The 25,741-nt window shown below is 42.5% G+C and overlaps 1 protein-coding gene across 1 annotated transcript in view; it reads left to right on the top strand.

Moving 5' to 3' along the window:
* IMPG2 (interphotoreceptor matrix proteoglycan 2) overlaps window positions 1-25,741 on the top strand; it is a 91,154-nt gene that overhangs the window by 35,434 nt on the left and 29,979 nt on the right. The window contains exons 4-8 of the mRNA XM_065419283.1: window positions 4,424-4,455; window positions 4,558-4,581; window positions 20,482-20,531; window positions 21,041-21,132; window positions 25,201-25,362. Of these exons, the coding sequence (XP_065275355.1) occupies window positions 4,424-4,455; window positions 4,558-4,581; window positions 20,482-20,531; window positions 21,041-21,132; window positions 25,201-25,362 (360 nt within the window). The remainder of the gene's footprint in view (window positions 1-4,423; window positions 4,456-4,557; window positions 4,582-20,481; window positions 20,532-21,040; window positions 21,133-25,200; window positions 25,363-25,741) is intronic.

The following is a 25,741-nucleotide window of genomic DNA, read 5'->3' as shown; positions in this document are numbered from 1 at the left end:
ATCATTTGCCAGTAGTTACTACACAGTGGTATCTGACATGCTGCAGTTATTTACTGTTCTAAATTTAGAAAACATATATAGTGTCTTAAACAGCGTGTTAGCTGCACAATTGGGTTGGGTGTTGACCATGCTGGCAGTGGTTTTCTGAAACGCTTCGCCTTGTTAGCGTGTGTTGATCCTGCTGGGAAAGAGTTAAGTGGGTTCTGCTGACTCACTGAGACAGGGGGCTTGTTTCCCCACCTGGATATAAGAGGAGTGTGAGTGGCTTTCTAGAGAAATTAAAGGGAGCAAAGATATAGGATGGGGCTGGGCAGTCTCTCTACGCCAATGGTTTTCAACCTTTTTTCATTTGCAGACCCCTAAAAATTTTCAAATGGAAGTAACAAGGAGTCCGGTGTCACCTTAAAGACTAACAGATTTTTTAAGCTTTCGTGGGTAAAAAACCTCACTTCTTCAGATGTAAATGGAAGTGCGGACCCCTTTGGAAATCTTAGATATAAGCTCTGGACCCTCAGAGGTCTGCAGACCACAGGTTGAAAACCACTGTTCTATGGTAATGACAATCTTTCGTGGACCCCTTAGACATAGTCTGTGGACCCCAAGGGGTCCGCAGACCCCGGTTGAAAAACACTGCTCTAAGCAGCTAAGCTTTGGGGGCGTGGGGAGGGGGTGGAGAGGGCTTGCACTAAACTTCATTATCTTATTCCTAAATGTTTTGTTCATAAAGCCATATCACAGGAAAGGGTTGAGTTTTTGACTCTACGCAATATGTTTTAGAGCAGGTTGGGAAAGCCACCTGTTTACAGTCCTGTATCAGAAAGAGAGAGAGAGAGAGTGTGTGTGTGTGTGTGTGTGTGTGCGCGCTCTATCCAGAGTGACAGCATATAGTACATGTGCCATCACATCAAAATACTGCTGGTAGGTTTTATTTTAAGCCTGCTGGCCTTGACCAGGTTTAAGCGATCTAACGAGAGAAGCATTTTGGTAAAATACGTTTTTGCGATACAGCATTCATGTGTCACCTTATAATAAATGATTAAATCATAGAATATCAGGGTTGGAAGGGACCTCAGGAGGTCATCTAGTCCAACCCCCTGCTCAAAGCAGGACCAATCCCCAACTAAATTATCCCAGCCAGGGCTTTGTCAAGCCTGACCTTAAAAACCTCTAAGGAAAGAGATTCCACCACCTCTCTAGGTAACCCATTCCTAAACATCCCCCACTGCAACTTGAGACCATTACTCCTTGTTCTGTCACCTGGTACCACTGAGAACAGTCTAGATCCATCCTCTTTGGAACCCCCTTTCAGGTAGTTGAAAGCAGCTATCAAATCCCCCCTCATTCTTCTCTTCTGCAGACTAAATAATCCTAGTTCCCTCAGCCTCTCCTCATAAATCATGTGCTCTAGCCCCCTAATAATTTTTGTTGCCCTCCGCTGAACTCTTTCCAATTTTTCCACATCCTTCTTGTAGTGTGGGGCCCAAAACTGGACACAGTACTCCAGATGAGGCCTCACCAATGCCAAATAGAGGGGAATGATCACGTCCCTTGATCTTCTGGCAATACCCCTACTTATACAGCCCAAAATGCCGTTAGCCTTCTTGGCAACAAGGGCACACTGACTCATATCCAGCTTCTTGTCCACTGTAACCCCTAGGTCATTTTCTGCAGAACTGCTGCCTAGCCACTCGGAATGGGGAGAGGGATTATTAATAGGCTACTGAAAATTATTTGTTCTGTGAATTTATGAAGTATTAATGTTCAGAGTCTTCTTATCTGATTTCAGACCATCTCCGCACATCACAGTGTGCACACATGGTCCATGTAGGAATAGGAAGTTAGCATTAGTTATGTAGGTGTGATGGGGAGGCATGTGTGCAGTGTATAAGCTGTCCTTGCTAGCAGCTGCTGTGCTTCTCCCGTGCGCTACTTCTTCAGTGTACACCTGCCATTCCATGGTGCTACAAAAGGTACAGGAAGTGAAGGTGGGAGCTGTGACCCTGCTTCTCCCTCGGCACTAGCTCAAAGAATTAAAGGGATGGTCCCACTTAAGGGCTTCTGAACCCTAGGAAGAAATGGAGGGCAGGGTGGAGGAGGACAGCAAAATAGCTGCAATGACCTAGTGCAAATTGACTTTTTAAACAGCTAGCTAACCTTTCTCTAACTTAGCTGTTTCTAGAGCTGTCACTTCTTTGTGGCTGAACTATAATTCTTCTTTTTCAAAACCTGGCTCTTTTTAAACACATGAAATGTACTGGATCAATACATAGTGACATTAGTAAAAACTCAATTTTCTTTGCACAAGGTTCCTAATGTACTGCACCAACTGCAGAATGGCAGATTTTGCATCTTTAAAATGTTCTCTGTACCTTTAAAATACTACCAACGTTCATGTTTGCATGACAGAAGGTCGCAAAGATACTTTAAAAGATGCCATAAACACAGTTTAAATACAAGAAATGGCTAAGGCTGTGAAACAAACTGACAAAGACCAGAAAAGATTTGGTCTGCCTAATATTTTTGTGAATAAGTAATTTAGTAAAAAGATCCTACAAATGTAAAGCTAACACCTAGAAAATGTATAATTCTGGTATCCCACACGTTACTCAGCACCATGTTAAGCTCTGCGTATTGGGGATAGAGCTAGGATTGGATTGGTTAGCACTGGGATTGGATCCGTTCTGTGTAGTCATGCTGTAGCATTGGTAAAGCCTTATTAAATCCATTGCTGGGAAACCCCAGTCCTTTGCATGGAAGGTGCACAGTATTTTGTTTGGATCCTATATCATTTTTATTTGTAATAAATGTACTTTATTGTACATCATATTTTAACACTTTCTTTGCTGGCCTGCCATTGCCCTTGCTGTGATGCTGCCATTCATTAATATTCCATTAGAATCAATAGACCATCATCATTATTGATGTATTTGGTTTCAGTCATGCTCATAATGTGCTAGACACCTCTAAACACGAAATAAGACATAGTCCCCCTGTCCTAAAAGACAAACAGACAAAGGGCCCCACACTAAGTAAAATGGTCATGGCGGTAGTTGGCCATGTTTGGTAATACATTTTAATAATAAAATGAACTATTTTTTTATAATATAAAATTTCCAAGTACTCACAACCTAGCTATAATCAACCTTGGAAACCCTTGCACATCCTAGTACATTGTACTGTACAGTGTAACCTGTACTGAGTACCACCTCCTCTAGGCCAGCCCTCTCTCTTAAGGAACCATCTTAAAGAATCCCTAAGGTTTCCAGTACTTTTTTTTTTAACCTTAAGTTAGATCTGCTTGTACTAGGCAACCTATTTTTGTTGGTCTCTTGGATGGTTGCTTAAAACAGGTCTCATGCTATCCTAATACTGCACAGTAAAGAATGATATCATAGCTTTTTAATTGAAAAGTGTAATTGTTCCTATTTACACTGATAATGAAAGAAGAAACTCCACGTTTCTAGGTGGTGCTCTTATATAGGTAATTACATTATAATGTGCCCAGGTAAATACCTTACCAAGCAGATCCACTGGGATACAGCATTGCTCCAAAACTGCTGTCTGGTGTTGCTTGTTCGAACTTCTACATGGACAGCTTGTCCCACCACGCTGCTATGCTAGCAGCATGGTTTGCTCTCCATTTCTACAAACCTGCAGCGTTGAGTGAAGAAACTCCTGTGACTACATCACAGAAGCGAATGTTGATAATGCCATGTGATTTTTCCATTCAAAAATCTGAAAAATACTCAGGGGAGCTGCTTGTGGAGTGCAGATACTCCCTTGCCTCCAATATGATACAAGTAGAAGATTCCTCCCCGTCCCACGTCAGTCACTCATACAAACCAGCCAAGAATTGTAATCTAATCAGAACCAAGTGAATTTAATCTTTAATTGTATTTAAAAGACGCATGCATTTTTGAATTCACAAACTCAGCAGAATGAACACTTTATTTCCTGAGATGTGAGAGTGAAAAGGAAAAATTAGTTATAACCCTCATCTGATCTCTAGCATGGACTCTGTAGGATAGCAGAGATTGAATCTAATGTATGTTTTTTGGATTCACTTTTGTCGTATTCAGTGTGTGTATATTAAAAAAATCTCTACAAGATTGTTGAAAAGATACCGGTCAAGATTTTCAAAAGTGACTAGTAATTTTGGGTCCTTGAGAGTGCTTAAAAGGTCCTGATTTTCAGAAAGCGCTGAGCATATATCTGAAAATCAGTGCCCTTTAAGGTGATTCAGGTTGAGCACCCAAAATCACTATTCACTCTTGAAAAATGTGGCCAGTTTATTTTCATCAGGTGCTTTAATAATAAATATACAACTTGCTGTCTATGTTATCAATGTTAAAATTTTTGGATATTAAATAAATTCCATTTTAATTCTTCCCTCAACTTACTTGGAATATTCTTTTTTTTTCAGAAACTGTCCTATATGAAAGAAGCAATGGACAGGTGAGTATTTACACTGCCCTGCACTTTATACTATCAGGTAACAGCTATAAAGCTGAGTCGTGACATTTTGTAAATCTTTCTCTCGTTCTGGTTTCTCGCCAGTGCCTGCAGCGATTGGTCCTGTGGGTAAGTCATTTTTACTTTTTAAAGCTTGTGGCCAGACCCTGCTTAATTTAGTTTACACACTGCAGATTTTGTTCTTAGTCTTAAGTGATAAAGGGTGAAATTCACCCTAGTGCAGAGGACTCAGAAGGACTTAAGTAGTATGGGGATCGCTTGTGACAGCAACAGGCAGAGTGTCCCAGCATAGTTGGCATGCTCAGAGCATCTCAGCCTGCCTAGTAAAGGGCCGAATGAGCACAATACTTAGTTGTGTCCAGCCAGGCAAATATAGTGTCTTTACCAGAGAGGTGAAGAGATTAGTGCGGGATCTGAACTGGGGAAAGAGCCATGTCAGTGTGGCCTGTTTTTGTAGCATAGTACTCTGGCCAGTGACTCAGCCAGTTTGTACTTGGTGAGCCCTTCATGCTGGGAGATTTGAAACTCTAGAGATGGCTCTGGGCACCCTTGAAAATTGGATCCATTAACGTTCTGTTTAATATTTTTATATATGTTTAAAATGCCATAAGAGGTGTGCTCTAAGCATGTTATTACAGGGAAATTAGCTGCATGGCTCCTGTTGATTTTAAGGGGGGGGGATCTCTCACTTAAAACTCTGTGTAATGCTAATGACATTTTTATGGTAAATATAAATAGTGCACATGATGGGGAAATGAGTCACTGAAAAGACTTTTTAAAAAAACAAAGGTAATTGTTCTCCTAACGATGGCATAACCACAATATCACACACAAAAATGTAATAACACAGAAGTGAATATAATGGCAGGACTTAAACTAAAAATCAAAGTCTCTACATTCAAAGAACACCTCCCCCTCCCCCCCCCCCCCCCCCCCGCGCACTTGGCTGCTCTGACATACACCCCATAAAAACCAACTGACTTCAGTGATGTTTCAGGAGCTGTAAATCTGTTCAGAATTGGCTTGCCATCCTGCTTTCCCTTGTGCCACTGAAGATTTCATTTTTGTAAAACAAATATTCTGGCCAATTTAATTCATTTTAGGCATCTTAAACTTTGTGTGCCTGATTTTTCTCTCACTGACATCAGTTTTATCCCAGTGTAGCTCTTACATTAATGGAGTTATTTCTGATTTACACATGCATGAAAGAGTTCAGAATCAGGTAATGGGATTTGTCTCAATTTGAAGGTTGGAAGTTTTAGGGAAAAAATAAAATCTGCATGGGAAGCTTTGATTTAAAAGAAATTAAAAATCTCTTCATAATAATTGCTCTACAAAACTGTACTAAAAGCAGAGAAATGTGACAGGACTAGAAATAACTGCTAATGAAATAGGGTTAAATGCTGCCCTGGGATACACGGATCCATGCACGGTGATGACTTCTGCCTCACACTGCTTGTTTCTGAGGGCAGAAAGGGGGGTGCATAATGTTTTGTTTAATGTGAACTTTACACTAACAGCTGCCTTAAGTAGCACTCTGTGACATAGGCATTGTAAAGGAGACTGATAACCAGCTAGCTAGCTAATACAATTGAGTGCATCGGATGGATTTACTGTGTCTCATTTAAAGTAAAAAGAACAGGAGTACTTGTGGCACCTTAGAGACTAACAAATTTATTTGAGCAAGCTTTCGTGGGCTAGCTGTAGCCCACGAAAGCTTGCTCAAATACATTTGTTAGTCTCTAAGGTGCCACAAGTACTCCTGTTCTTTTTGCAGATACAGACTAAAACGGCTGCTACTCTGAAACCTGTCTTTTAAAGTAGGTGTACTAAACATGTTGCAGTCAACCCAGTGTAAATTACTCTGAGAATAAATGGACACAAATCAGACATCAAGAATTATAACATTCAAAAACCAGTTGGAGAACACTTCAATCTCCCTGGTCACTCGATTACAGACCTAAAAGTCGCAATATTACAAAAACAAAACTTCAAAAACAGACTCCAACAAGAGACTGCTGAATTGGAATTAATTTGCAAACGACACCATTAAATTAGGCTCGAATAAAGACTGGGAGTGGATGGGTCATTACACAAAGTAAAACTATTTCCCCATGTTTATTTTCCCCCCCTACTGCTCCTCACACCTTCTTGTCAACTGCTGGAAATGGGCCATTTTGATTACCACTACAAAAAGTTTTTTTTCTCTCCTGCTGGTAATAGCTCACCTTAACAGATCACTCCCATTATAGTGTGTATGGTAACACCCATTGTTTCATGTTCTCTGTGTGTATATATCTTCCTACTGTATTTTCCACTGCATGCATCCGATGAAGTGGGTTTTAGCCCACGAAAGCTTATGCTCAAATACATTTGTTAGTCTCTTAGGTGCCACAAGTACTCCTGTTCTTTTTACTCTGAGGCTGTTCACAGCAGAAAATTAGAGTTGGCTTTCTCATGTCTCTTATTGGAATCAATGGAGTGTTCTCCTTTTGTACTTTTTTCATTTAACTTTCTTTTTTAACATTTTAACTCTACAACATTTCACCCCTCCCTCAAATTTGTAGTTTACTTTGCATTTGGAGATGATGCAATGTATTGAAACTTAGTCTGGCAGAACAAAAATGTGATGTAAGAATTAAGTCAACTAACTACTAGGTCAGTGGTTCCCAAACTTGTTCCGCCACTTGTGCAGGGAAAGCCTCTGGCGGGCCGGGCCGGTTTGTTTACCTGCCGCGTCCGCAGGTTTGGCCGATCGCGGCTCCCAGTGGCCGCGGTTCGCTGCTCCAGGCCAGTGGGAGCTGCTGGAAGCGGCACGAGCCGAGGGACGTACTGGCCGCTGCTGCCAGCAGCTCCCATTGGCCTGGAGCAGCGAACCGGAGCCACGATCGGCCGAACCTGCAGACGTGGCAGGTAAACAAAGCGGCCCGGCCCGCCAGAGGCTTTCCCTGCACAAGCGACGGAACAAGTTTGGGAACCACTGTACTAGGTGATAATGTGAAGGGGCACATGTCATATGAATTTGCATTTGGAATTTGTCTTAGACAGATTTGTTGTGGACCAGGTGTCAGCAGGAAGAGATTCACTATAATGTACTTCAGTATATTCAAAATACACAAAATCTTTATTAAGCATTAGAGAACCAAGTCCAGAATGTGGCACCTGAAGCCTTCATTGAACTTTGGATCAGAATTTTGATGTGGGCTTACTTTTGTAAGGGCCAGAACCAGAAGACCAATTCTAAATACCCTTGAATTAGGAATGGGGTTTGTGATTCAATCCCATCTCAAAACACACAATTTCTCTTCATATTCTCCATATGTCTATTGTATTGTATTGTATTAATCATGTAGATATTTTCAACCAATGTTGGTTAGCTTTCAGTTGGTCACAAGACAAAAAATGGCTTTTGCTGTTGACCTCTGAAGTGGGCCATGATTTAGCCTGGACACTCACTGACATTTGATGTGGACACTCAGATTAAGAGGCAGGATAGCATGGTATCCAGCTCTCATAAGCATCTAACAAGAAGAGCTGATCATCTCCCACTGCAGAGACAAATGGGATGCCTCCACTGATGTCTCCCACTGAAGGCACAAGCTGGCTGGCTCTCCTAATGACTTCTGCACATAAGGAGCTAAGTGGTTATCTTGGGAGTCCTTAGTGGTCCTTTAGGAAGAGCAGATGCCCCAACCCTCTCCAGCCTTCAGAAGGAGTCAGCAGGCGGACTCAATCTTGCCTGCTGAGGGGAACTGTTGTTCTGTACTCAAGTCCTTTGTGCACATAAGGACTTTGGTGCATAACTAGGGTCCTACCAAATTCACGGCATGAAAAACGCGTCACGGACCATGAAATCTGGTCTCCCCCTGTGAAACCTGGTCTTTTGTGTGCTTTCAGTTTTCATGGAGGAGACCAACGTTTCTCAGATTGGGAGTCCTGACCCAAAAGGGAGTTGCGGGGGGGTTGCAAGGTTATTTTAGGGGGGATTTTGGTATTGCCACCCTTACTTCTGTGCTGCCTTCAGAGCTGGGCCGCTGGAGAGCAGCAGCTCTTGGCCAGGCGCCCAGATCTGAAGGCAGCTCCCTGCCAGCAGCAGCATAGAAGTAAGGGTGGAAATACCATACCATGCCATTCTTATTTCTGCGCTGCTGCCTTCGGAGTTGGGCAGCCAGAGAGTGGCGGCTGCTGACTGAGGGCCCAGCTCTGCAATACCAGACTATGCCATCCTTACTTCTGCGCTGCTGCTGGTGGCGGAGCTGCCTTCAGAGCTTGGCTCCTGGCCTGCAGCCACCGCTATCCAGCTCTGAAGGCAGCACAGAAGTAAGGGTAGCAGTACCACAACACCCCCTACAATAACCTTGCGACCACCCTCCCCCACAACTCCCTTTTGGGTCAGGACTCCTACAGTTACAATACACCTCTACCTCAATATAACGCTGTCCTCGGGAGCCAAAACATCTTACCGCGTAATAGGTGAAACCGCGTTATATCGAACTTGCTTTGATCCACCGGAGTGCGCAGCCCCGCCCCCCCGAAGCACTGCTTTACCGCGTTATATCGGATCGCGTTATATCGAGGTAGAGGTGTACCAAGAAATTTCAGATTTAAATAGCTGAAATCATGAAATTTACGATTTTAAAAATCCTATGACCTTGAAAGGGACCAAATTGGAATGTGAATTTGGAAGGGCCCTATCCATAATGTTTTCTGCTCAAAAGTCTTGTGCTGTGGTTGAGGTACCAGCCACAATGTTGTTGGCTATTGTCCCACATTTCTCTCTATTGATCCCTGGCTCAGCTGATGTTTTGAGGTAACTTTCATGCATATAGGGGGGCCAGTAACCCGCCTCAGGTCAGGTGTACCTAGTGTAAACCTACAGAGCAGCCATAGAGAGTTCACTATGTAGTTTTACTGGATCATATTGCTAAGTCCCTGCATTGTGATACAAATGTATATTTATTGTGTTAAGTCTGTTTCTGGGCAGACATACGTGTCAGGATATCTCTGAGGTTTGCTTGGTTTCTTGCCTTGTGTGCTTGATTTTTGGATGCAGCTTCCTGCCAAGATACACTTGTATATATTATGACATAAGTAGCACCTCGTTTTGCGTGAAGCTTTGGGAAAAAGAAGTGGTGGTATTCTCCCTGTTGACTTTTGATAGGACTTTGTTCTTGGCTGGGGGGAGAAGGGAAGCAGACAGGCTGACATCCTCTGTAACCTGTATGACTGTCTCTCTCTCCCCCCGCCCCCATGTACATCATCTTTGGTATAGGAATAGGCGGTGCACTTCCTTTACCAACCTGGGTAGTCTAGGTTGAAGGTCTGTGGTGTAACAAGTATCCTGTATTTTAATAAACCGCTCAGTGTGCCTGGCTCGATTTTACTCCAGGATCTCATAGACTTTAAGGCCAAAAGGGACCAACATGATCATCTAGTCTGTCCTCCTGCACATTGCAGGTCACAGAACCTCACCCACCCCCTCCTGTAATAGACCCCCTAACCTCTGGCTGAGTTACTCAAGTTCTTAAATCATGGTTTAAAGACTTCAAGTTACAGAGAATTCACCATTTACTCTAGTTTAAACCTGCAATTCACCAGTGCCCCATGCTGTAGAGGAAGGCGAACCCCCCCTCCCAAGAATCTCTGCCAATATGACCTGGGGGAACATTCCTTCCTAACCCCAGATCTCTATCTGTCTTGATACTTACATGGCCTTCATTACTGTTGTATCAGAGCATCTTGCAGTATTTAATCTCACAACACCTGTGAGTTTGGGAAATACTATTATCCCCATTTTACAGATGGGAAGCTGAGACACTAAGCGGCTTGCCTGGGGTCACATAGGAAATCTGTAGCATAGCAGGGAATTGACCCCGGGTCTCTTGAGTTCTGTGCCAGTGCTCTAATCACTGGACCATCCTTCTTCTTTGTCACATAGTGTCACTTAGATTTTGCAATCTGGTCTTTTTTACTCATGGCTAAGAATGTAAGGAGGTTTTCTATTGGTTCCCGTTCTTCTGATTGTGACTTCCAAAGCATTGTTCTGGGGACAAGAAACTAAAACAGTGTTATATTTTTGTGAATTTTGATCAATCTTCCCTCCACTAAACAAAAAGCTCCTGTGTTTGTGGCTTTACATTCATATTTATGTTTCGGGAGAAAAATGGAGCTCAAATCAGAATCTCATTAATCCTACAGTAATATCTTCTATAAGTCTAACTCCAACAGCATTCAATAATAATAAAAAACCACATACTTTCATAGAAAATTTTAAACAAAGCTGTAAAATTGAAGTTTACTAAATTTCCTAAGATACCTTGTATAATCTCATGTAGTTGCAAAAAAAAGTGAGTGTATATGGGTGGAAAAAAACTGGTTTCAGCAAGTTAAGTGCTTGGGTAGTTTAGTGGAGCCAACAGAAAAGGTAGCTTATGGTTGTTGCATAACTTATTTCCAGGAATAGCTTGCAGTCAGTCTGGCATTACACACAGTTATGTAATGCCAGGATGAAAGTTGGTTCCAGTAAAACTACCACTTGCAGTCATGTAAGATTAACCATCAGTGGTGGTAGCAATGGTTCACACTATAGAATAAATAGGACTTGAGTCCACCCTATCATGTAACCATGGTGTAAAAATGCCCAAGTCCTTTCTACACTAACACTCCACCATTGCTGTTTCCCTGTGTTTAGCTGCATGACTCCTACATTTATTAATGGGAAGTCCCGTGGTTAAATCCCATACACCATTACAAAAATATGTAACCCTTCCAAATTGAAACTCGGACGGGAACTTTTGTTCCTCTTTTCAAACATTATTTTTATTTTCTTATGTGAAAGTATTTTTATTTTTAGTGGTTCATTCAGCTTTTTTGCTGTCTAGATCAGCAACCCTTAGCAGAACGATCAAAAATGTTTGGACTCCTTTTGAGCCTCATAATTTTAAAAAGTAAAGAAAAAAAGTGCATAGTATGAACAACTGTAAAATATATATAACTTGTGCAACAACCATAAGCCATATACATAACATTCATTCATTCATATATATTTAACAATTGTTCATAATATGCACATTTTTTCTTAACTTTTTAAAATTATGAGGTTCAAAATGAGTCAGAAAATTTGTGATAATTCTATTAAGGGATCTCCCAGGGGGGAGATGAGAGGAAGAGGCCCAGAGAGGACAGCCTTAAGTAGTCTTGGTTGCCAGGTTACTGGTAGCTAAAAGGGCCCTGGGTCGGAGCCCGGTAGAGGGGGAGGGCCCGGGCTCCCCTCCCCACAAGCCCATTGGCAGTCCAGGGTTGTGGCCGTGACCACTAGGCCACGCTTCCCAACCAGACCCTGAGCGGAGACCTTTACAGAGCTATTGGGATCATTTTATTTCATATTAGAGAGCTGGGGACATGGGACACTTAATTATTCTTAAATCAATCAAACAAGCAAAAAAACCCAGAGAGAGAGAAAAATCTTAAGTACTAATTTATTTTTAAAATGACACAAAAGACATCAATGGTATCACAGATGCACCATCATATGACAGATCCAAAGTGTTGCTTTGCCGTTAACTAGAGGCCTGGATCCAGCAAAGCACTCAAGTATGTGCATCTCATGACTTCAGTGGGTCTATACATGTTTAGGTGTTTTGCTGGTTTGGGACCTATAAATACACAGAAGACCTCTTTAGACCCTCTCAGAAGGCAGGGGGAAAATCTGTGACATGACTGATGTATCATAAAAGAAAAAGAACCTATTTTGGGGTACACTCTTCATGAGAACTGTTTGCTTAAAAGGACTTTCTTTAGCCCCAGTTCAGCTTTTGGATGCCCCCAGGGCTGTGCCTTTGGACCATCACTGTCTAGGATCAAGTAGTTAACAGAACTATATGGTCTGAAACCAGTTATTTCTGCCAAGGCACCATAGTGCAGCATTGCTCATCCTTCATTTTAAACTTCTGTTTGTGTGCTCCTTCCTGTTTCTCCATACATACATTATATATTTGTATATTTTGCTTAATGCTCAGCCATGCTGGTCCAGGGCTTCACTTGTGCAGGTAGGACAACAGAAATTACATTTTTGTCATGTGTTCTTTTCTCAAGTTCACAATGGCCCAACAAATGCCTAAATTCTTCCCACTGAAGTCACAGGGTTGCCTGAATATAACTAAGGGTAGAATTTGTCCCAGTGATTTCAGGTTTGGGTGAACTTCAGCATGTATTGATCCAATGATTGAAAAAGGGTAAAGGAGAATTTGCATCTATATTTACCATGAAGGGCAATATACATTTGATGGTCACTAAAACATTGAGTCAATATATGTAATGTTATGTACATTCTAAATGTCTTCATCAGAAGCATCTGGAAATATCTCCACTGTAGCCAGGAGTTTCTCGAGTACCCATTTTTATTAAATTAACATTTTAAGATAGGAGTCCAGAAATAAATATTGAGTACTGGCAAATCAATCAGGAAACACAAATTTGCATATGCAATGTGGTTGGTTAACATTGTTCTTAAAACCAGTGTTGTAGGCCTCTGATGTGAAAAACCGCATTAGTTAGCTGGGCGAAATTCATCCCTGATGTTACTTCATTGATTTCAGTAGGGTCATACCCGAGATATACTTGGACCCTGACTTGCGTTTTCAGCCAGTTGTGAGTGAAACTTGTGTGTGTAACAAGACCATTTATTTCCTATTATAATAATCAAATCTTTCTGCTTGTCAATATGCATGTCTGGGTCACGGGCACTTTAATTTAAAAATTTAGCATAAAGTAGGTTGTTGTTGCTATAGAAGTTGATCTTGACATTACAGAGTCTGTTTGGTCCTCATGTTATCAATTGTGCAGTCTTGGAAGGAGAGTTGTCCAGTTAGTGTTTAATGAGAGTTCATTGGCTATATTTTAACAGAGAAAGGCCTTTTCTGCACTGGTGGAGCTTCATGAGCTCATGCACCTTGTGTAGATGTGCTGCTCCAGTATAAACTCTGGCTTGCACCAACATGATTTCTAACCAAGGGGACAAAGGTCAGAGTTACAATTTGGGGAACTTCTGTAGTTGAAAATACCAGGCTCTGTACCTAGATGTCATTTGAAAATTTCCTCCAGTGACCATTTTACAAATAAGAGCTACTGCCATCTTCCCCATCTACTACCACCACCACCGTGGCTGCTTCCAGCATTCTTCCTGTTTTCTCCCCTCATGGTTGCTTCCCTGTGCCTGCAAACCAGAGACTTCCCCCTCTGACCGTGTAGTCCCCTCTTCCACTCCCTCCCAATGCTTTTTTCTCTCAGCAGCAGCTGGCTCCATCTGCCCCCATGCTCCTTGGAGTTGAGAGGAGGTGGCAGCAAGAGTTGGAACAAGCTGCTACTGAGAGGAAGAACAGGCCACTTTTATTTAGGTGCCTGTGTAAGCATTTAGAAGCCTAATTTTAGGCAATTGCAATTTGGAAATGTTGGCCACTGAAAAATAAAAGTAGAGTTTATAGTGTAGCATTCTCTGCATTTTTCTGGTCTCCCTTGAGAAAAATGTCTTCAAAAACTCCAGCAAATCAGCTAAAAATGATCTTCCAGTAAATCATGGGGATTAAAGTAATAAAATAGTCTTATTTCCTTGCTCTGCCACTGACTTGCCTTGTCACCATATGCAAGTCACTTCACCTCTCTGTGCTCCTGCTTTCTTTATGTAAAACGAGGTTGATGTGAGGCTTAATTAAGATTTGTAAAGGGTTTAGAGCAGGGCTTCTCAAACTTCATTGCACTGTGACTCACTGCTGACAACAAAAATTACTTCATGACCCTGAAGCCTGAGACTGCTCGAGCCCCATTGCCCCGGGTGGAGTGGGGAGCAAAGCCTGAGCCCCACCACCCTGGGGGGGGGGGGCAAAGCTGAAGCCCAAGGGCTTCAGCCCCAGGCAGGAGGTCTGTAACCTGAGCCCTGTGACCCAGGCAGTGGGGTTTGGGCTCGGGCTCAGGTTTAGGCTTGGGCTTCAGCCTCGGGCCCCAGCAAGTCTATTCCTGGGGGAATTCTGCGCCACTGCGCATGCACAGAATTTATGTCCCCCACAAATTTCTTTGCTTCCCCACAGAAAAATGACTTTCTGATGGGGAACCAAAGGGAAGCCGCAAGAGTGGTCATCTGACCCTCCCCAGCAGTATGTTTTGGGTGCCCAGGGCAGCCAGCAGAGAGGTAAATCACTATGGGGCAGAGGGTGGGACTGGGGAAGACCTAGCTGGTGGCTCCTACTCTGCACTGGGCTCAGCTTCTAGTCCCGGCTGGGCTGGGGAGGACGGGACTTCCTCTTCCCCTGCACAGCATTTGGGGCTGGGTCAGACCCACCCCCAGATTTCTCTTCCAGTTGCAGGAAGCTCTGCAAACTCTGTCTCCCACCCACTTCCTGCACCCATCACTCCTCAGCTGCAGGGGGGAGGAAGCTACAGGGAGCTGCTTCCCAATCCGCCCAACCCCCGTGCATCCAGACTCCCTCATACCCAGACCCTCCTGCTGAGCCTCACCCCCCTCTGCCCTCAGAAACCCCACCTGATGAGCCCAACTTCCCCTGCACCTGGCCCACCCCACCGAGCCCCAACCAGCTGCATCTGGATCCCCACCCCACTGAGCCCGACTCCCAAGCATCTGGACTCCCCACTGACCCCCCCTACACACCCAGACCCCCTTGCCAAGCTCTATCCCCACACACACAGACCCCTCCCCCCTCGCTGAGCCCCAACCATCTTCATCTGGACCCCTCTGCAGAGTCCCATTACTGTTGCAGTCAGAACCCCACAATCCCCTGTGCATTCAGATCCTCCCACTGACCTGCCCACACCGAGATTGCCCCACACCCAACCCTCTCAACCCACACCTGGATCCCCCCCACAATAAGCCCCTGCACACTTGGATCCTGCCTTGCTGAGCCTGCCTGCCCACACCTGGTGCACCTGGCAAGGAGGGGCAGGGCCTGAGGTGTTTCTGGGGCAAGCCCAGTCCTTGCGCTGTGTCAGGGTTGGGTGTAGCCTCACCACTCAGTCCGTGTCCCGGGGGGAAGCTGCACAGTGATCTGCCACCTCTGTGCAGCCAGTGGCCTGTGCTCCCCAATGCCATACTGGAGCCTTCAAATTTATTTGACAAATAAAATTTTCAGAATTTTAAAATTTTGTGAGCAGAATTTTTATTTTTTTGGCGCAGAATGCCCTCAAGAGTACAAGTCTAAGCCAGCCCTGGCGACCCCACTAAAATGGGGTGGCGACCCACTTTGTGGTCCCGACCCACAGTTTGAGAACCGCTGGCTTGAACACTTGTGGGAAGTGAATTTTTGGTTTGCACATTCCATCCAATACTTTGGGAAAGTTAATTTCAAATTTGCTTTCTGTGAACACTGCATGAGAAATATGACATTTAGATGCTATAGAGACAGGTGCCTTAGAAAGAAACCTGATTGTGGACTTGATCTAATGCCCTTTGAAGTCATTGGGAGTCAGAACCTGAACAGATTAGAAGCATTTGATCAGGAAACAAGATAGCTCCGATTTCAGATTTAGAATAGGAAGCAACTAAATAAACAAAATTGATTCAAATTTATCAATTGCAATTAAGAAAGTCACAATTTGTTCACTGACATTGCATGAACAGAAAAAGAAGCAAAATTTGTTGACTAAATTACGTTATATATTATTCTTTCAGCTCTAATCACCACTTATCTTATAGCCTTTGTTTGAATAGTTTTGGTATGCTAACCAGGTGCAGCTTTCCAGATCTCAGGAATCTTGCCACTTATTTTCTTGAAATTCTAAATGTATCAAAAAGAAGTCGCAAATTATCTGACCTTAAGTCCTTTAAAATCCATAGATTATGTAGACCTGGGACTTTGTCCACGTTAAGAACAAGAGCATTCGGTCTGTAATCATTGCCTTTGTTACCTGCAGGCTATTTATAGTAACACCTCTTCTACACTACCAGGAAATGTTATCTCTAGTCTGGGCATCTGTCCAACTCTTCCTTATGTAAAGACCAGTCAAAATCAACAGATCCACAAATGACTGTACTTACTGCTCTCATCACCAGACTATATTACTTTCAACAAACTTCATCTCTTTGTTAGATCACTTTGTGGGCTGGTGTCCATAGCTCTGGACTGTGCATTGATTTGATCCCCTTAAACATTTCACAATATTTCTATAATATGATTAATGATCATTTCAGTGATAATGTCTACTGTATTTGTAGCTAGTGGGAATGGTTCCTCTGCCTGCTGCTGAAAACAGGTGACAAATACCAGGACTTGGAAGCAAATATAAACAGCTGTATCTCATGTCTGTAACCTGCACTTTTGAGGGTTTTTCTGCGACTCATTGGCTTACTGCTCAGGAAAATATTTTGAAGTCTTGTTTAATCAATATTTTTTGCTTTTCTAACCAGGATTTTTTTAAGAAGTGCCATCCAAAGACAGCCTGGATGTTACTGAACAGGCATGAGAAACAGTTACTTTGCCACACCCCAAATTTAATGTTTTCTGGGCTAAGATGATCACAACAACTGCACAGAGCTGGCCTAAGGATACTGGGAAGCTTTAGCGAGATAAGTCCTTGGGATAAACAGCAAACTCAACGTACTCATTTTACAACACTGTGTGTGTGTCTGTCTGTCTGTCTGTCTTTAGGTAATTCCAGTCTCCTGCTGCAGAAGTGAAGCCCAGCTGCTTGTGTTTTTTAACATTAGCAACCTGTTCACATCAGTTTTATGTTTTCAAGGTTATCTTCTCCAGGAAAAGGATTAGACACATTAAAAATTAAAGGAAGAAAGCCAAGGATTTTTCACTTTCTAGTTCCTCCATTATTAGTGTGAGTGGACCCAGGGGCTTCTCACGTCCCAAACGTCAGCAGTGTTGGCAACAAAGACATGTTTGATCTTGATAAAGTTCAGCTTAGAGTATAGCTGCATAATTTGAAGCATTTAGTCAGGCTCCATTTTGTGTGTGTGTGTGTGTGTAGGAGAATTTTCAGCATTGTCTCCAAACTCACAGGACTATTCCCAGTTCAGTGGCAGCAGATGCCCCAGCCATGGAAATGGTATTAAATAGAACAAATGGGAAATGGTGTTCCAGGCAGGCAGCTGCAAAGAAGACCAATTCTTTTTCAACTACTTGAGCCCCACTATAGTTCTGATTCCCCTAAATTTAGAGAGTATATTATAGTTCTGATTTAAATAAAAAAACCTATTGGAACTCAATTTTTTTCTTGTCAAATGTTTGAAAGATGAACAATGAAGAGGGTTGGCATAGAGAAAAATCACAGGTTTTACAATTGTCCATTATGACCTCAAGTTAGCAAAATACTTCAATATACGTATTTAACATAAACTTAAAGGATGTGAGGAGTCTTAATGACTTCACTTAATGACTACTCATGTTCTTAAGAACCTTGCTGATTAAGGGCCTATATGGAATCATGACTTAGTGTAGAGTCCTGCCATTCTTTGAGGAGTGATCTAAGGTCCAATTTTTTATCTTTATTCGGGCAAAACAACCACTGACTTCAGGGGGAATTTTGCCTGAGTAAAGACTGCAGGATAAAGCCCCAAGTAAGTCATAGAATCTTTGGGGTTAAAACCAATATGGGGGGGGAAAAGGATGTTCTCAAAATAAACATTAAAATGCATTAAAATTCACAATTTTGAACTCTTAGCATGTTCTTGTTGAAGGGAATTTTCTCAATTGAAAATTGTAAACAGCAAGATGATCAAGAAAAAATGTCTCAGGTAGTGTCTTATGTCTTAGAAGTATATCAGGATGAACTCTTCCTGCTGCAATGTTCATTTTATGGCACAGATATTACAACCAATGAAATAAGATTTTTCCCTTCAGTTGAAAGAAATATTGCAATCCAATAAACACTCATGATTTTCCTAAATTGATCACTGAATTAGAAGCTCTCTTCAGAGTTTATAGCCCAATCTTAAAGATTTGCTGTATTTATCCAAAAAAGTACCTTACCTGCAAATCAAGTATTGTTGTATTCACTAAGGGCCTGGTCCTGTGAGATGCTGAGCATACCCTAAACTCTCATTAGCTTCAGTACAGATCCAGCAGCTTGCAGGATTAGACTCAAAATCGCTCCGGCTTACAACCAGAGCCGTGCAAAACTTGCTGGTTCCCTTTCACATTGAGAAATTTTCATCTCATTTTGTTTGGGGTGGTTTTGTTTTTCATGTTTGGCCAAAGTTTTGGTTTTGAACCCCCCTAGTAATTTGAATATGAAACTCAGCTGAAACTGATGAATTTTACATAATTTTGACCGCAAATGACTGGGACAGAAGACATACGAGCAACTTCCGTTTTGCTGCATGACTTTAATCCAGTTCTGATCTTTGTTATAAACTTCAGTGTGTTTTAAATTAAACATGGTCTCTCCAGCAGAATTCATCTGTCTTTGGCTGATTTGTATAACTTATCTGTTCATTAAATAAATCAAACCCTCACCTCCCCCCGCCCAGCTCCCTAACTGCAATGGGTTACCTAAAGTTTGCTCTTTTGTCAGTCTTATGTATAACGGATGTATGAAATGGAGAGGTGCTGAGTGTCTTGTACTTGTTCCCATTGACTTTAGTGGGAGTGGCTAGTGCTCAGCACCTCTTGGGTTTTGGCATCTCTTTGGTCTCTAATGTCTATACCTGAAAGGTTTTGAGTACCCTCAAATCCCCCTGACATCAATGGTGCATTCTTCATCTTGCAAGCTGAGACCTTAGATTCTAAGACCTGTGGGCATGGACAACATCTTCATCTTTGAACTTTTCAGCACTCAACATACAGTAAACGTGCAACGTTATTTCAATCATCTATTTATTTCCTCAGCTGTGGTAGAAAAGAGCAGACTGTGACACCTTTTCCTGAGCCTCACAGTGTTAACTTCCTTGTGAGAGGCATTTTTTTAAGTTTGCAGACCCTCACAGGCTGTCGCTGGTGTCTTCACATTGTCTCTGTGTGCTGTTCTCATTTGTTTCTCCTGCAAAGACATTAAAAGGCTAGATGCAATTAATTTTGTAAATCAAGTCAGTTGGTATGAAGGGAATTTAACTTCTTTCCGGAGGCACTTTGCATCTTGCAGGATCAGGCTCAAAGTCCGAATAACATAAGACGTCACTTGATTTTCAGGACTCCTAAGGACCCATAGCTCCATTTCAAATCAATGGGAACTTCGGGTGTTCTGCTCTTCCGAAAGTTAGAACAGTTGTATTCTCGTCAGGCAATATTGCTGAGGCTGCAACTCAACATCATCACTGTATGAGCACAGTTTGACTCCTGCAACCATAACTGACTGTAGTGAGGTTGCGCGGTTTGCAATTGCGGCCAGATTTGATTTCTGATATATTTATTCACTCATCTTTGGCTAAATCTAGCTTTAAAGTCAGTAGGTACGTCTACACTGCAGCTGGGAGGTGTGATTCCCAGTGCAGGTAAACAGATTTGAACTAGCTCTGTTTGAGCTAGCACGTTAAAAATAGCCATGTGTGTGGCAGCTCAGGCTAGCTGCCTAATTCCAAGCCTTCCTGACCCCCTGGGTCCAAGTTTGGGTGTCTAGTCCAAGCCACCACCTATGCCACAATGTTTTCACTGCTGGCTTTAGCATGCTAGCTGGAGTGCTGGGACTCACCCCTCCCAGCTGCAGTGTAAACATACACAACGAGACTGAGTAAGGCAAGGAGGACTGGCCCATAATATAAAGCAAGGTTTGTGTTGCTAAGCTTTCTAAGATGATGTGTGATAGGTGTTGTGCAGATGCAAGTGACTCGTTACCAAATTGCTGCTGATAATTAAAATGTAAAATCTGCTTTTTATGAAGTTGTCAGTAAAGTAATACATGGAGAATTTATTCTGCAAATGTGCCTTTTGATTTGGTAATAGTTACTCAGGTAAAACAGGGTGATAGAACCGTAACTAGATAAAAAAAAAAAACTAACTCTCACATTCTCACCCTTAATTTCATATTTTTAATCCAGTTTCTGATTTTGTTTTTCAGCTCTGGAATTCCAACACCTTCTCCAGCTGCTGATGCTACCACATTAAGAGGTCTTGTTCTCATCTGCTTATATTTATCTCTATCCATTTATGCTTGTATAAACTGATGTTTTAAATTTATTGCAACATTAACTTTGGGGAACTTGATGGCTTGGGATTGGTAATTAGACATGGATCCTTTAACCTCTAGGTCATGCTGATCCTGATTGGTTCCTGTAGATGCTACTGTAATACAAATAATGATGCTGTCAATGCCTAACATGCATGCATCTTGAAAGATCCTAATTTTAAAATTGGCTTGGGACACTTTTTAATATCTTTGATTTTATACTTTCAAAAGTATCACATCCTTGTTAGGCAGACCAAATTTTTGTGTAGTCCTGGGAATAACATATTTGATTTATTTTTTCTCTGCCCCATCAGATGAGTCATCTGCTTTGTTCCTCTCTGGATGGTGGGAGCAGGAATAATTGCAAACATATTTTAGTTGTTGAACAGTCTAGCAGGAAGTGTGTGTAGGTGTTTGTATTATTTAAAAAAAAGTTTCTTCTCATTCTTAGATGCAGCTGCCAATGTCCCACCCCCTCATGAGGTCTCCATTGAGAGTCCATCAGATTATACCTTCAACAAGAATGAAGACTCAGATGCTAGCGTAAGTAGTTCTTCATTTGCCCTTCGTAACTGCTATTACCTTGATTTGCATTGCTTCTTAATCCAGCCTCTCTCTCTCTTTCATCTCTTCTTTCTGATCCTGCCACAGGATTTCCAATAGTTTCAAACAAAAGATAGTAATGACTGAGGGTCGGCAGGATTTAAGGAATTTACTGGAGGGACTTGATAAAGCACTGCCTTGATGAGGGTAATGTCTGAACCAATGGGATGAATTACGCAAAGTGTTTAGTTAGTTCACTGCAGAAAGAGATTATCCCAGTCACAGAGGGCTCATAGCGAAGCTTCCACACAATGCTAAACATGGACTCAACCCAGAAGTCAATGTGTGTTTTGCTAGTAGTGCAGGACTGGACACTGGGTGAGATTTTCAAAAGCACCTGTATGACTTAGGAGCACAATTCCTAATAGAAGACAATGTGACTTGTGCTCCAGAGTCACTCTGGGTACTTTTGAAAATCCTACTCCCTATATAATAGATGGATTTCATTTACATGGTAGTATTTATAAGCATCCATCACCTTGGTATCTATCTAAGGCAAAACTCTCCAAACTTGAATACCTAACGTTAGATACCTGTAAAGGGTTAAGAAGCTCAGATAACCTGGTTGGCACCTGACCAAAAGGACCAATAAGGGGAGAAGATACTTTCAGATCTGTGGAGGAAGGTTTTTGTTTTTGTGTTCCTTTGTTCTCTCGGAGTCCGCAAGGAACCAGGGCAGGGAAAATACATCTCCCTAAGCCATATCTGAACTAAGCATCTAATATTGCAGAAATAGTAAGTAATAGTAAGGAAATGCGTTAGATTATCTTTTGTTGTAGCTTGTGAATTTTCCCTGTGCTAAGAGGGAGGTTTATCCCTGTTTTTGTAACTTTAAAGTTTTGCCTGGAGGGGAAATCCTCTGTGTTTTGAATCTTTTTGTTGCCCTGTAAAGTTATCTCCCTCCTGATTTTATAGAGGTGATTCTTTTATCTTTTTTTAAATAAATTTTTTTAAGAACCTGATTGATTTTTCATTGTTCTTAAGCTCCAAGGGTTTGGGTCTGTGTTCACCTGTACCAATTGGTGAGGATATTATTCTCAAGCCTTCCCCAGGAAAGGGGGTGTCGGGCTTGGGGGAATATTTTGGGGGAATAGGACTCCAAGTGGTCCTTTCCCTGATTCTTTGTCTAAATCACTTGGTGGTGGCAGCATACTGTTCAAGGACAAGGTGGAATTTGTGCCTTGGGAAAGCTTTTAACCTAAGCTGGTAAAAATAAGCTTAGGGGGTCTTTCATGCAGGTCCCCACATCTGTACCCCAGAGTTCAGAGTGAGGAAGGAACCCTGACAACGAAGTTTACGTGACCCCTTGTAACCTGGTTCCCCTGAGTTTATCATGGCTGTAGTTCTAAATTACTGACTGACAGTGCCTCTGGTTTGGTCCCACCTTCACCATTGTTCTTTTTATAAAAGAATTGCCTGGGTTGTGTTAGACGTGTAGCTGAGCAGAGATGGGGACTACTCAGTAATTCAGAGGGCTATGTAAAATTAGATTATTGCTGCGACAGTGCTTTCTCTTTTTATAAAGTAACACTACTCAGTGCAGCCAAACTGTATTGTAAATTACAAGAACAAAAGCCAGCATTTCTCATCTTATACATTCACACGCTGCCTTTACCTTTATTTTTGGGTGACTGGTCAGTGGTTCAAACTGCACAGAACACAAACAATCGGGTAGTAATAGCCGTCCACTACATGTCAATTTGCCTTCGGATGCCAGCCAGTTTTAGGTTTATTACCAATGAGCCTGACCACTGATGGTTACCCAGTGATACAAGAACCCCTCTTACCAGGATAAGTCCAAGATCAGACTTCAGAACTCTGAGCCTCAGGGGAATGGAAATCCTCTCCCCTCAAGGTGTAACCACTGATATCTGCAAAATTGAGACGGGAGGGAGGACATTGTAGAGCACTAGGGAGCCACACACCCCAAGCCAGTTAACAAGATCTGTCTCTCTCTCTCTCTCTCTTTTTCTTTAACCACCAGCAGCCTGTGAATAGGGGGGTTTGTGGGGGGGAGGGAGAATTAAACTAAAAAATAATTACAAGCTCTAAACAGTATAGAAGGCACTCGCTGATGGCAGTGAAGCTTTTGGAGAAGGTGTGATGGGGGAAGGTTTCTGTTCCTCATGTCAGATATAGCAAAGGCTGTTCTTTAGTTTAAACAAAAGTCTCTTTTGGTTTTTTTATTATTATTTTAATCTGCCTTGGGAAAAAATAGTTTAAATAACAGGAAAAAGATGTTCAAGTTATACAAACCTAAAAAAAGTAATCCTAGAGGTTTGTAAATAAAAAACAAAAAAGCCTCCAAATCCAATGAATTTCCCCCCCTTGTGATTATCACTTAGTATAGGGCAATATTCTCCATTTTGTTTCTGTCAGCAGAGGGGAGCCACAGCAGGCTAATGCAATCTTAGGATGCATCAGGCGAGGTATTTCCAGTAGAGACAGGGAAGTGTTAGTATCATTATTCAAGGCATTGGTGAGACCTCATCTGGCTGCAGTTCTGTGTGTAAGAAAGATGAATTGAAGCTGGAACAGGTGCAGAGATGGGCTACGAGGATGATCAGAGGATTGGAAAACCTACCTTAGGAGAGGAGACTCAAAGAGCTTGATTTGTTCAGCCTAACCAAGCGAAGACTGAGGGGAGATATGATTGTTCTCTATAAATACATCAGAGGTGTAAATAACAGGAAGGGAGAAGAGTTATTTAAGATAAGTACCAATGTGGACACAAGAACAAATGGATATCAACTGGTCATCAGCAAGTTTAGGCTTGAAATTAGAGGAAGGTTTCTAAGCATCATAGGAGTGAAGTTCTGGAACAGCCTTCCAAGGGGAGCACTAGGGGCAAAAAACCTAACTAGCTTCAAGACTGAGCTTAATAAGTTTATGGAGGGGATGGTATGATGAGACTGCCTACAATGGTATATCACTGATCTGTGACTGCTAGCAGCAAAGATCCCCAATGGCTGGTGATGGGACACCAGATGGGGAGAACTCTGAGTTACTATAGAGAATTCTTTCTCAGGTGTTTGGCTGGCAAGGTCTTGCCCACATGCTCAGGTCTAACTGATCCCCATATTTGGGGCTGATAAGGAATTTTCCCCGGGTCAAATTGGCAGAGATCGTGGGGGGTTGGGGAGGAGTTTGACCTTCTTCTGCAGCATTGGACACGGGTTACTCACAGGTTTAAATTAGAATAACCTGTGCATTCTCTGTACCTTGACATCTTAAACCATGATTTGAGGACTTCAGTAACTGAGCCAGAGGTTAAGGGTTTGTTACAGGAGTGGGTGGGTGAAGTCTTGTGGCCTGCAATGGGCAGGAGGTCAGTCTGAGTGATCATGATGGTCCCTTCTGGCCTTAAAGTCTAAGTTGACCTGGGCTGGGGAGCATGAAAGGGAGGGAGCACTGATCCTGTGGCATGTTCCCCCTGGGATCCCGTGGGACGCCTGACATTACAACACCAAAAATGTGTAGGCTGGGGCTGGTAGGTAGGATCACAGTGAGGCAGAGCTAAGAAGCAACTGTTCTTCAGGGCACACTGCCCTGCTGACCCTGCATATTTTAGGTTGAGGTTTGATTGGATATTGCTTGCTTCCTGAATCAGCAGTAATGCGTGCAAATTCCCCTGCTGCACAGCCTTCTGAGGCATCAGCCATTGGCACCAGGGTTGCTTCAGAAATTACAGTGCAGCTCCCCAGATCAAAGGGGATATAATTGGGTAGTTCTGCAGAGGCCTCTGCAGATCACCCTATATCCATGCATATCTCATAAGATCCTTTGGTTACAGAAGCTGAATCCCATCCTATTTCACTGAGAGAAAAGGGGAGATACTTGCCCCCAAAATGACACAATAAACAAATAAGAAACTTGTGTGTTTCCTGCTCTCTGCATGGATAAAACCCACAAAGCGTAGAATGGCCCCAAGGATTGATCTTCATGTAAAAAATAACCCAAGAGCAAATCATACAGGTCACTAAATCCCATTGTTTTCTTTTTTCCTAGATCAACAATGAGATAAAGAAGGAGGATGGGAAGCTGACGAAACCTGTTCCTGACCAGATGGTTGAGTTCAGCATCCTTATTTTGGGAGAGAAATACACTGAAGAATTGAGTGACCCATCCACCATGCAGCATCAGCTACTCTCAGAACAGTTTATTTCCCAGGTAATTTACCTTCTCTAATCTTTTTCCCACAAGCTCCCGGTAGCAATGATAGAACGTGAAAACCATGTTAGGGACAGCTTTTCCTTATGTGGTTCTCCTGAGCTAGCTAGGGATTTTGCTGCCTGAGGCATGCTGGGAAATGCCCATCTCCTCACTGTCCAGTCATTAAAAATCTGATGCCTCAAATATCCTTGCTGTCCTCATCTATGCCAGCCTGCTCTGCCTTGAATGGTAAACCAGTGCTGCTGCTCTGAGATCCAGATTCTAACTCAGTGAGAATGCTGGGACATACACTCACCATATCTTGTCAGCATAGCACTGTGGGATTTTCCCTTTACACTAGAACTCCCCAAAATTATGCTTTATGAAATGCCTGAGA

The sequence above is a fragment of the Emys orbicularis genome, chromosome 1, assembly GCF_028017835.1.
Source record: "Emys orbicularis isolate rEmyOrb1 chromosome 1, rEmyOrb1.hap1, whole genome shotgun sequence".
NCBI classification, from domain to species: Eukaryota; Metazoa; Chordata; order Testudines; family Emydidae; genus Emys; species Emys orbicularis.
The sequence above is the reverse complement of the archived record's forward strand: the minus strand, read 5'-3'. Positions and strand labels throughout refer to the sequence as shown.